This window comes from Scyliorhinus torazame, chromosome 5 (genome assembly GCF_047496885.1).
Source record: "Scyliorhinus torazame isolate Kashiwa2021f chromosome 5, sScyTor2.1, whole genome shotgun sequence".
NCBI lineage: Eukaryota > Metazoa > Chordata > Chondrichthyes > Carcharhiniformes > Scyliorhinidae > Scyliorhinus > Scyliorhinus torazame.
In genome coordinates this window covers 139013711-139026071 of record NC_092711.1, presented here as the reverse complement: position 1 = coordinate 139026071, position 12361 = coordinate 139013711, and the positions used below count along the sequence as shown (strand labels likewise).

Genomic DNA, 12361 nt, shown 5'->3' with positions numbered 1-12361 from the left:
GCTTCACACTGGTCACGCTGCGCTGTGACGAGTTACCTTTCCAGCCCTAAGTGTAGATGCTGTGCAGGATTCGTGGACTCCTATGATTGCAAAACTGGAATAATTCAGCACCGACACCACGTGGAGCACAATCGATTCCAATGAGAAACGGATGGGGATTCGCCGGGCCCGTGATTGACACTCGGGAGGCTGACAAGCTGCGGCCGCAGATACACACCTCACTCCCCACCCACACTCATCCCAGCCAACAAGATGGCGCTGGTTGTGCTGGAGCGCGCCCATATATGGGTCAGCTGGGGTCAGAGGGTGCTTAGGGGGTTGACCTGGGGGGCGCCCAGACGACCCATGACCCTAGGTTCACAGTGAGCTGTCAGCGGCCGGCGCAGCTGCACGGCTGCCTTGCCCACTGCGGCAGTGGTGCTCCATGTCCGCCCACCCCGACCCCACAGCTCACCTCCTGGCCGCCCCCCGCTACTCCCCCCTGGGCCCTGGCAGAAGGCCCCCCCGGCCAATGGCACAAGTGTTAGCAAACTGGCGACGTTGGACACTTTCCGTACCCCCCCTCTCCCCCTCATCAGCCACGACGTCTGTGTCCAGGGGCGGGAGTCTCCGGCCCCCCGCCGGTTGCCTAATTCTCCGGCACCGGATATTCGGCGGGGGCGGGAATCGCGCCGCGCCGGTTGGCGGGACCCCCCCCCCGGCGATTCTCCGGCCCGCGATGGGCCGAAGTCCCGCTGCTGGGATGCCTGTCCCGCCGGCGTGGATTAAACCACCTCTCTTACCGGCGGGACAAGGAGGCGCGGGCGGGCTCCGGGGTCCCGGGGGGTGCCCCCACGGTGGCCTGGCCCGCGATCGGGGCCCACCGATCCACGGGCGGGCCTGTGCCGTGGGGGCACTCTTTTCCTTCCGCCTTTGCCACGGTCTCCACCATGGCGGAGGCGGAAGAGACCCCCTCCACTCCGCATGCGCGGGGATGCCGTGAGCGGCCGCTGACGCTCCCGCGCATGCGCCGCCCGGCAATGTCATTTCCGCGCCAGCTGGCAGGGCACCAAAGGCCTTTCCCGCCAGCTGGCGGGGCAGGAATCAGTCCGGCGCGGGCCTAGCCCCTCAAGGTTAGGGCTCGGCCCCTCAAGATGCAGAGGATTCCGCACCTTTGGGGCGGCGCGATGCCCGACTGATTTGCGCCGTTTTTGGCGCCGGTCAGCGGACATCGCGCCGATTACGGAGAATTGCGCCCCTGATCTTTAAAAGCACAAGTGAACCGTGCTATCGGGAACTCCGCCCAGTGGAGTCAGATGATCGCGGTGGCCCTGGAGACTACCAGGTGAGGCCCGCTAATTATACGCAAACCGGGTTTACCGTACGTGTGGTGTGGAATGCATTGGTGCCGCTGTCGAGGCTCCGGAGAATTGCGATTTGGCGTGAACCTGGCGTCCGCCACGATTTCGGCGTCAAAACCAATTCTCCGCCCAATCGCCTTTCCCGCCTTCACCTTCGTCCGACTGAGAATCCCACCCATTGTGTTTGACGTTAGTAAGGTGATGTGAACTTGGTAGGAGGTAGGGGCTGAAGCAGTCAGGTGTTGAGTTTCAGTTCAGTTTAGATTGGGGATGTGAACAGACTAGCAGCTTTTATGCCAAATGCTGGGATGTTAAACCATAGTTTGAAACAGGCAAGAATCTGCAAGCTGGTTCCTGAATGATCTCTCTCTCAAAGCGGTTTCTCCAAATCATCTCTTTACAGCAAGTATTTCTGGGTTGGCTAACTGTATTTAAAAGTGGATTTTGTGTGAAATCACTCCTGGAGTGAGGTATCCTCCCAGTCTTACAAAATTAAAATAAAATATTGGGGTTTCTGACCAGTATCCTCGCAACTGTTGGGATCTGGCCAAGGAGGTAATAATATCCTCAGTGTAGATTAGAGAGAATGACACTCTGAGCGTGACAGAGGGAATGAAATAGAGATAGGAAAACTGAGGGCGAGACAGAGAGAGTGGAATAGACTGAGTGTGAGATAGAGTGAAGGAGCAAGAGTGTATAAGAGAGAGTGAGTGAGAGAGAGAGTGAAATGGATGGATGGATGGAGAGAGGCAGACAGAGCGATTGAGAGCTATCGAGGTAAAATAATACATTGAGTGAGGAAGTGTCCTTTAAAAATTTGTACATGGGATGTGGGCGTCGCTGGACTAACATTTACTGTCCATCCCTGAGAGCATTTAAGAGTCAACCACATTGCTGTGGGTCTGGAGTCACATGTAGGCCCAGACCAGGTAAGGGCGGCAGATTTCCTTCCCTAAAGGACATTAGGGAACCGGATGGGTTTTTACGACACTCGACAATGGTCATCTATAGACTTTTAATTTAGATTTTTATTGAATTCAAATTTCACCAACTTCCCCAGCAGTATTCCAAGCCAGGTCCTCAGAACATTACCCTGGATCTCTGGATTATTTTTCCAGTGACAGTACCACTATGCAACCGCCTCTCCCAGTGAGAGCGCGCCAGATGCAGAGAGGGACAAACCTCACTTGGACGGCCTTACCTGGTCCCAGGCGTTGATCACCCCACCCTCAAAGATGAAGACGTAACCCATGGCAACGAGGCAGGCCCAGATGAAGAGCGAGAAGGCCCGCATGCACTTCTGGAAGACAGACTCGACGCAGACCAGGATCAGGGTGGAGAAGAAGACTCCCAGGGCCACGAAGACGGTGACGATGAAGGCCAGGTTCTCCGACACTTTCTGGCAAAAGGAGAGACACATGTTCAGCATGAGGGAGCTACGCCCACTCAGGCGCAGGTGCTGCTCGGACTAGGCCCCAATCCCGTGCGGCACTGTCTAGGCCCCTGGTGTCAGATCGAACCGGAACTCAGGTCGCATGGGAGTCTGATTGGCCCCAATCAAAGCTCAGTGAGTGATGCAACAATGGCACCAAGCATTGTCTGAAAACATGCCCCCAAGTGCTTCACTAGAGCAATCATCGAAGAAGGATTGACTGTGAGCCAGACTAGAGACAGGGGCAGCACGGTAGCATTGTGGATAGCACAATTGCTTCACAGCTCCAGGGTCCCAGGTTCGATTCTGGCTTGGGTCACTGTCTGTGCGGAGTCTGCACATCCTCCCCGTGTGTGCGTGGGTTTCCTCCGGGTGCTCCGGTTACCTCCCACAGTCCAAAGATGTGCGGGTTAGGTGGATTGGCCATGATAAATTGCCCTTAGTAACCACAATTGCCCTTAATGTTGGGTGGGGTTACTGGGTTATGGGGATAGGGTGGAGGTGTTGACCTTGGGTAAGGTGCTCTTTCCAAGAGCCAGTGCAGACTCGATGGGCCGAATGGCCTCCTTCAGCACTGTAAATTCTATGATGACATCTATGGTGAGATAAATAAGACGACGAGGGAGAGGGAGGCTTTGAGTAGGATGCGCGGTGGGGAGGGGGTGGGGTTGGGGGTGTGGGAGAGGGGGAAAGAGGGGCAGAGAGAGGAAAGGGAATCCCAGAGTTCAGAGACCCCAGCTGCTGAAGGCACGACTGCCAATGAGGAAACCGGAGCACCCGGAGGAAACCCACGCAGACATGGGGAGATTGAGCAGACTCCGCACAGTCACCCGAGGCCGGAATTGAACCCGGGACTCTGGCGCTGTGAGGCAGCAGTGCTACCTACTGTGCCACCGTGCGGAAGCTGAGCCCCACCTTCTCGCGACCTTGGCGTCACGCCCTTTGACCTCAAGCCTCAGCCTCCGACAAAGCGCAGGGAGAGTTTGAAACGTAGAAACGTGAATAAAAAGGAGTAGGTGTAGGCCATTCGACCCTTCCAGTCTGCTCCACCATTCAACATGATCATGGCTGTTCCTCTACCTTGATGCCCACACTCCCGAGCGCTCTCCCCCTCATGCCCCTTGACACCTTCAGAGTCTAAGGAATCTATCCATTTCCTCCTCAAATGCATTTAATGACTTGGCCTCCACAGCCTTTCTGTGGGAGGATCCCACAGATTCTGAGTGAAGAGGTTTCTCCTCATCTCAGTCCTAAGAGACTCTACCCCGTACCCGGAGACGATGGCCCCCTTGGTCTAGACCCTCCCCAGCCAGAGGAAATGACATCCCAACATCCAGTCTGTCCACCCCTGTCAGGAGTTTGTGCGTCTCAATAGATCAACCTCATTCTTCTACACCCCAGCGAACACAAGGCCCGGTCGAACACAGTTAAATGCAGCTCAGCGAGGGGTGTGGGGTGGGGGGGAGTCAGAACGGGAGGGTGCAGGAGCAGAGGGACCTGGGTGTATCTGTGCAGAGACCATTGAAGGAGGCAGGACAGGTGGAGAGAGCAGTTAATAAAGTATCCAGTATCCTGAGCTTTATTAACAGGGACACAGAGTACAAGAGCAAGGAGGTTATACTGAGCTGATACCAGACACCAGTCAGACCTCAGCTGGAATAGTGGGCGGGATTCTCTGACCCCCCCGCCGGGCCGGAGAATCGCCGGGGGGGGGGGGCGGCGTGAATCCCGCCCCGCCGCCGGCTGCCGAATTCTCCGGCGCCGGTTTTTTGGCGGGGGTGGGAATCGCGTGGCGCCGGTCGGGGGCCGTTGGCAGTGGCTCCCAGGGCGATTCCCCGCTCCGCGATGGGCTGAGCGGCCGCCCATTTCGGCCAGTCCCGCCGCCGTAAATCGCACAAGGTTCTTACCGGTGGGACCTGGCTCTGCGGGCGGCCTGCGGAATCCTCGGGGGGGGGGGAAGGGGCACGGGGGGATCTGGCCCCGGGGGGGGGGGGGCATCACGGTGGCCTGGCCCGCGATCGGGGCCCACCGATCTGCGGGCGGGCCTGTGCCGTGGGGGTACTCTTTCCCTCCACGCCGGCCGCTGTGAACGCCCTCCATGGCCGGTGCGGAGAAGAAACCCCCTGCGCATGCGCTGGGATCACGCCAGTACACGCTGGCGCTCCCGCGCATGCGCCAACTCGCGTCGGCTCCGGCCGATTCCGCACCTTTTTAGGATCTTAATATTAGGGCAATTTAAAGGTTACAAGCCTGGCCGGGGGGCGGGGGGGGGGGGGGGGGGTGGGGGGGGGATATAGTGTGTCGACTGCAGTGGTCATGTTTAAAAATTTAAATAAAAAACTCTTTCCAATTAAGGGGCAATTTAGTGTGGCCAATCCACCTTGAGAGTACCTTTAAGACATGGATGTTTAAGCTATGTACCTTTAAGAAAACAGTGATGTCAGAGAGTGGGTGGGGCTGAGCTCAGGTCAGCCATTTTGCAGTTTAGTTTTGCAGTTTGGAGGAAAAGAGCTGGGTGTGTGTCTGTGTTGTGCAGTAAGCTGGATCTCTGCCATGAAAGACTATCTCTGGATCATTTGGGTGATTTAAACGTATAATAGTGAAGCTTTAACCTGATGTGATTTTGTTTAAAGGTGTTAAGTCTCTTGGGAGTTTGAAGGAACATTTTAAGGAATTATTTACTGCTGCAATATTTTCTGAGTTATCTTTGAAGTAAGGGGTGTTAAGAGATCCAATGTTTATTTAAGATGTTAAGTTGAGTTCATGGAATAAACAGTGTTTTGTGTTTAAAAACTCTCGTGCCCATAATTGTAATCCCACACCTAGGGAAAAAGCCGTGTGCCAGGAAAAGCAACAAATCCATTAAAGGAGAGGTTGGTTGAACTCCATGATACATTTTGGGGTTCTGAAAACGCCTCGCCCATAACAATTGGGGGCTCGAGGGGGATAAAAGTCTATCTATTGGATTGGCTTTTGTGAACTTAAAGACAGTGAAGGATTGTTGTTTTTCCGGTGTGGTATTTTAGTTTAAGTGGGGAGAGTGTTGTTAACAATGGCTCTTTCAGAGGCTCAGAAGTTTTTCGGGGTGGAGAATGTCACACGTAGTACTTTACGGACAGAAACGAAAAGCAGACTGTTAGATTTGGCAAGAACATTGCAGTTAACATTACTTGACAAAATGCGAAAAGATGAGGTAATTATGGCGGTGGTTAAGCATTTAAAGTTGCCTGAGATAGAGTTTGACTCATTGGAAATGGCAAAAATCAGTTGCAAATTAAACAAATGGAACATGAGAAAGAATTAAAGCGGCTGGCATACGAGAGTGAGAGAGAGGAAAAAGAAAAGGAGAGAGAAGAAAGGAGAAAAGAAAGAATAGCCCGAGCAGAACAAAAAGAAAAAGAAAGGGAGATACAGATCAGGGAAAAAGAAAAAGAGAGGGAATTTGAACTTCAGAAAATGGCCATGAAACATGACAATCAGTTAAAATTGGCAGACGTAAAGGGAAACGTACAGTTGGATGATAGTGATGAGGATAGTGAGAAAGAGGGTCATAGTCGAAGGCTTGGTGGGAATCTATTTAAATATGTCCAAGCATTGCCAAGGTTTGACGAGAAGGAAGTGGAAGCCTTTTTCATTTCATTTGAGAAGGTAGCTAAACAATTGAAATGGCCACAGGGCATGTGGGTATTACTGATTCGAACAAAGCTGGTAGGTAGAGCTAGTGAAGTGTTTGCATCACTAGAAGATGAAATTGACCAAAAGAATGTGTTTTTTTTTCAATCTGGGCTAATGGACTGTGGTTTGACTGGAGAAAGTCCCTTGGGGGCTAGTCAATGTACCTTCCGTCTGCAAAGGTAATTCGTTTTTTTAGCTTGGGGAGATAATAATAATAATCGGTTATTGTCACGAGTAGGCTTCAATGAAGTTTCTGTGAAGAGCCCCTAGTCGCCACATGCCGGCGCCTGTTTGGGGAGGCCGGTACGGGAATTGAACCCGTGCTGCTGGCCTTGTTCTGCATTACGAGCCAGCTGTTTAGCCCACTGTGCTAAACCAGCCCTGTGGCCATTGCTGGGTGGGGCCAAGGAAGGCAGAAGGCAGTTTCTGGAGAAAGCTCTGGAGAGGGGAGTTGAATTCTGATCTGCCTGACGCTGAGTCCACAATTCTCTCACAGTCGGGGACAGTTATAAAAAGAGGAATAATATTTAAAGCAGAGCAGTCTTGTCTGGGGACAAGAAAGTAGCTGAAACACCCCAGGTAAACCAGCTTTTTGAAGATACTCAGCCAGAGTCTGAAGAGGCCCTGCTGATTTTAAGATGGATCGAGAGCTGTATGTTTATTTTCTTGTTGTTTGATCGGGAATTGAGTAGTGGTGTTTAAGGGGTAATTGTAAGCTGTTCTTTTCAGGTGTAAAGTTAAAGAGTTTAATATTGTATTCATAATAAAGTTTTGTTCAAAAAAAACCCACAACCCCATTTCTTCGTGCGATCGCTCCTGGAGCCAATTATTGTTTCCGCCCAGTCTTACGAATTAAACTGAAATATTGGGGTTTCGGCCCAGTATCTCAGTCACTGTTGGGGTCTGGTCTGGGATCGTAATAGGGCCACACTATAGGAAGGATGTGAACACATTGGAGAGAGAGAGCGCAGAAGAGGTTTACAAGGATGGTTCCGGGGATGGGAAACTTCAGTTATGGGGATAGATTGGGGAGGTTGGGACTGTTCTCCTTGGAGAGAAGGAGGCCGAGAGGGGATTTGATAGAGCTGTTCCAAATCATGAGGGGGGGGGTCTGGACAGAGCGGACGGGGAGAAACTGTTCCGGCTTCGTGATAGGATCGAGAACGAGAGGGCGCAGATCGGAAGCGATTTGAACAAGAGGCGAATGTGATTTGAGAAAACCCCTTTTTCACACAGCGAGTGGTCGGGGTCTGGCATTCGCTGTCTGGAAGTGTGGTGGAGGCAGGTTCAATCAGGACGTCTGAGAGGGCGATTCATGAGTGGCGGAGCAGACTCGATGGGCTGAATGGCCTAGTTCAGCTCCTGCATCTTATCATTGATTTGAATAGAAACAATGTGCGGGGAGGATGGGGGGGGCGCGGGGGGGGGTTGTTGCCGGGGAAAAGACAGGGGGCTGATGCTCAGTCACGATGCCCGTTTGGAGAGGCAGTGCAGACAGGATGGGCCGAATGGCCTCCTTCTGCCACGTAATGGTTCTCTGTGAGGAGGCTGGCAGACGGGCTCGAGGTGTTGGGGGAGGGGGTTGGTGGGGGAGGGGGGCGGGGGCTGGTCCGGAATGGGGGAGGGGGTAGGACGCTAACGGTCCGCGGCGACATCATGGCCACCTACCATGCCCCTGATGAAGAAGATGGCGATGAGAGCCAGGCAGATCCCGATGATGATGGCCAGCACCATGAGCATGAGCGGGTACTGCTGGCTGTAGCAGTAGTACGTCTCGAAGAGGTAGTGCCGCCGTCGGGAATCCTCTTCCCTCTTCGCCTTGCCGGGCAGGCTGCTCTTGCGGGGTGGCATCTGGGCGGCGGGGGAGGGGCCATCGGGGGTCACCATGGCGACGGGGCAGGCCGGAGAGGCGCGCGGCTCTGGTTCTGACGGCAGGGGCCGTTTACCGCGGCGGACCGGGCGCCACAGCCACCAGCGTCCCCCCCATGCCCACCCGGAGGCCGCCGCCCCACCCGCCTTCACAGCCCGCTCTCCTGGGCGGGAATCATCCCCGCCCCCCAATTTATTAGGCCGCTCGTTCCCGTGCAGGGCCCCAGCCCCCCTGAGCCCCCCCACTGCCACACCCCTCCGCTCTCCTTGATTTCTTCAGACGGCTCCCGGGTGGCGAGGTGCTGGTTAGATGACAGGCCGAGGTAAAATGGAGGCGTCCCTGAAACACAGAAGAGGGAAGAAATTAATTCAACTGAGCGCGATGCAGACGTCCGTACCGCATCCCCCAACCTCCCCACCAGCCCCCCCCCCCCCGGCTCCCCGGCAACCAACTCGTGACCCTCTCCTTTCTCCTAGTTGCCTCCGTTTCACTCAACGCGCCCAACCCCTCCCTCTGGCTCAGCTCTTCGGCTGCTAGAACCCTCGCCGCCTCTGGACCCGACCACTTCCACCCACACCCGGTCAATCACCCAAAACCCTGCTGCCCCGTGCCCCAGCTGGCAGCACGTCCCGATCCCCCCCCCCCACCTTCATCCGCCCTCCCAAATCACCCCACCCCCCAGCCCATTCTCACTGACCTCCACCGGCTCCCGGTCAAGTAACGCCTTCATTCTAAAGTTCCCATCCTTGTTTCCAGATCCCTCCATGGCCTCCCCACACCTCGCGCCCCACCCCTCGCCACCCTATCTCCGTAATCCCCTCCAGCCCCACCACCCTCCGAGACCTCCTCTCTCTTCTGATTCCGGCCTCTTGAGCACACCTCCTCCACCCCAGGCCCCCCCTCCCCCCCCTTCTTCCCCCCTCCCCCCCCGGTCTCCCACCAGCTTCCTGGATTTGTATCGCCCCACCAATGGCGGCCTTCCTCAGATATCCGGGGGTCCCGAGCTCTGGAATTCTCTTCCCTGAACCTCTCCCCGCTTCTCAACTTCCCTCCGCCTTTAAGAAGCTCCTTCATTTTACCATTCATGGGGAATGCGGGGCATCACTGACCGGGCCCAGCATTTGTTGCCCCTCCCTAGTTGCCCTTGAGAAGGTGGTGGGTGAGCCGCCTTCTCGAACCGGCTGCAGTCCCTGTGTGGTGTGGGTAACACCCACAGTGCTGTCAGGGAGGGAGGTCCAGGATTGTGACCCGGCGACAGTGAAGGAACGGCCGATATATTTCCCAGTCAGGATGGTGAGTGTGGGGTTCCCTCCCATGCCCACACACACCATCCTGACTTGGAAATATATTGGCTGTTTAAAACGGTCATGAGGAGAAATATTTTTTCTCAGAGGGCGGTGAGTCTCTGGAACTCTCTTCCTCAAAGGGCGGTGGAAGTAGAGGCTCCGAATAGTTCGAAGGCCGAGCTGGATGGATTGTCTTGCCCTATGCTGCTCCAGTTTGGCCTTGTTCCACACTGTAACCAATCACTATTTGTTGATATACCATTTGTCAATGTACTCTGTTGATTATTCTTTTATCTACTATGTACGTACTGCGTACCTTCCCTTGGCCGCAGAAAAATACTTTTTATTGAACTCCGGTACATGTGACAATAAATATCAATCAATGTGAACGGTTATCTGGAGGGGGGGGAACAGCGGGAATGTTGGGGTTGAGGTTACAATCAGATCAGCCGTGGACTTATTGAATGGCGGAGCGGATGGAGGGGCCGAATAGCCTCGACCCCTGCTCCTAATCTGTGTGCCCATATTAATATGGTGATTCATTATGGAAGGAATAACAGGAAGACAGAGTACTGGGCTAATGGTAAGATTCTTGGCAGTGTGGATGAGCAGAGAGATCTCGGTGTCCATGTACATAGATCCCTGGAAGTTGCCACCCAGGTTGAGAGGGTTGTTAAGAAGGCGTACGGTGTGTTAGCTTTTATTGGGAGAGGGATTGAGTTTCGGAACCATGAGGTCATGTTGCAGCTGTACAAAACTCTGGTGCGGCCGCATTTGGAGTATTGCGTGCAATTCTGATCGCCGCATTATAGGAAGGATGTGGAAGCATTGGAAAGGGTACAGAGGAGATTTACCAGAATGTTGCCTGGTATGGAGGGAAGATCTTATGAGGAAAGGCTGAGGGACTTGAGGCTGTTTTCGTTAGAGAGAAGAAGGTTAAGAGGTGACTTAATTGAGGCATACAAGATGATCAGAGGATTGGATAGGGTGGACAGTGAGAGCCTCTTTCCTCGGATGGTGATGTCTAGCACGAGGGGACATAGCTTTAAATTGAGGGGAGATAGATATAGGACAGATGTCAGAGGTAGGTTCTTTACTCAGAGAGTAGTAAGGGTGTGGAATGCCCTGCCTGCAACAGTAGTGGACTCGCCAACACTAAGGACATTCAAATGGTCACTGGATAAACATATGGACGATAAGGGAATAGTGTAGATGGGCTTTCGAGTGGTTTCACAGGTCGGTGCAACATCGAGGGCCGAAGGGCCTGTACTGCGCTGTGATGTTCTGTGTTCTATGTTCTAATATACTTGATGACCCGCAGCCTCCACTGCCTCTCTGAGGGAAGACGATACCATGAACTGACCACCGTCCGAGGGAAGATATTCCTCCTCCAGCTCCATCTCAAATGGGAGACCCGCCTTATTGGGTCGAGATCCCGAAAATCGGTGCTCCCTGAACGCCGGCTTTTAGTGGCTGCGAGATCTACGGAATCCAACCAAAGTGGCAGACGGGGAGCGCGTGGGATGGCCGCCGTCTCGTCCCAGGAGAGTCGGCCCACCCCTGATGTTGCAGCGCTCCCACGGCACCAACACAACAGGTGGAGGTGAGGCCTGGGCCTACTTGTGACTCCGGAATGCCGATCTCGAACCTGTGCTCTCCAGGGGTGGGGGAGGCGTTTGTTGGAGGGGGGAGGGGGATGGGGGAGGGCAGGGTTCAGTGGGGGAGGGGGGGGGGGAGGGAGAGGGGGCCTACCCAGTGGATGACCAGGTCGATTTGAGGGAACGCCCGTAATCAAAGGGTTAAATACGACATCCTTGCTGAATGTGGGGGAACAGGGCGACCATCAGCTGAAATGGGAAATCAGATGTTGGGGGTGGGGGATGGGGACGCTGATGGGGTACGGGATGAGGGACTGAAGGGGGTAGCCATGGTGAAGGCAAAGTTGAAGGAAGAGCAGATGCGTAAGAGCAGAGGGGCAGCACGGTAGCAAAAGTCATTAGTGCTGTGGCTTCACAGCGCCAGGGTCCCAGGTTCGATTCCCCGCTGGGTCACTGTCTGTGCGGAGTCTGCACGTTCTCCCCGTGTGTGCGTGGGTTTCCTCCGGGCGCTCCGGTTTCCTCCCACAGTCCAAAGACGTGCAGGTTAGGTGGATCGGCCATGCTAAATTGCCCTTAGTGTCCAAAATTTCCCTTAGTGTTGGGTGGGGTTACTGGGTTATGGGGATAGGGTGGAGGTGTTGACCTTGGGTAGGGTGCTCTTTCCAAGAGCCGGTGCAGACACGATGGGCCGAATGGCCTCCTTCTGCACTGTAAATTCTATGATATATATAAACCACCCGAACCCCTCGATTAGATTCCAGTCTGTAACTCACTCCCAGGTATCTGTTATTCTATATATAAACCACCCGAACCCCTCGATTAGATTCCAGTCTGTAACTCAATCCCGGGAAACTATTATTCTATCTATAAATGACCCAAACCCCTGAATTAGTTTCCAGTCTGTAACTCACTCTCGGGAATCTGTTATTCTATATATAAACCACCCAAACCCATGAATTAGATTCCAGTCTGTAACTCACTCCCGGATTCCTGTTATTCTATATATAAACCACCCAAACCCCTCGATTAGATTCCAGTCTGTAACTCACTCCCGGATATCTGTTATTCTTTCTATAAACCAACCAAACCCCTCGATTAGATTCCAGTCTGTAACTCACTCCCGGGTATCTGTTATTCTCGAATAAACCACCCAAACCCCT

General features: G+C 54.0%; 1 protein-coding gene across 1 annotated transcript in view; it reads right to left on the bottom strand.

Moving 5' to 3' along the window:
• Window positions 1–8514, bottom strand: part of LOC140417937 (adenylate cyclase type 2-like) — a 70160-nt gene extending 61646 nt beyond the window's left edge. Inside the window, exons 1-2 of the mRNA XM_072501370.1 lie at window positions 8116–8514; window positions 2542–2739 (exon numbers count right to left, since the gene is read on the bottom strand). Of these exons, the coding sequence (XP_072357471.1) occupies window positions 2542–2739; window positions 8116–8334 (417 nt within the window). The 5' untranslated portion in view covers window positions 8335–8514. The remainder of the gene's footprint in view (window positions 1–2541; window positions 2740–8115) is intronic.
• Window positions 8515–12361: the final 3847 nt, after the last annotated feature.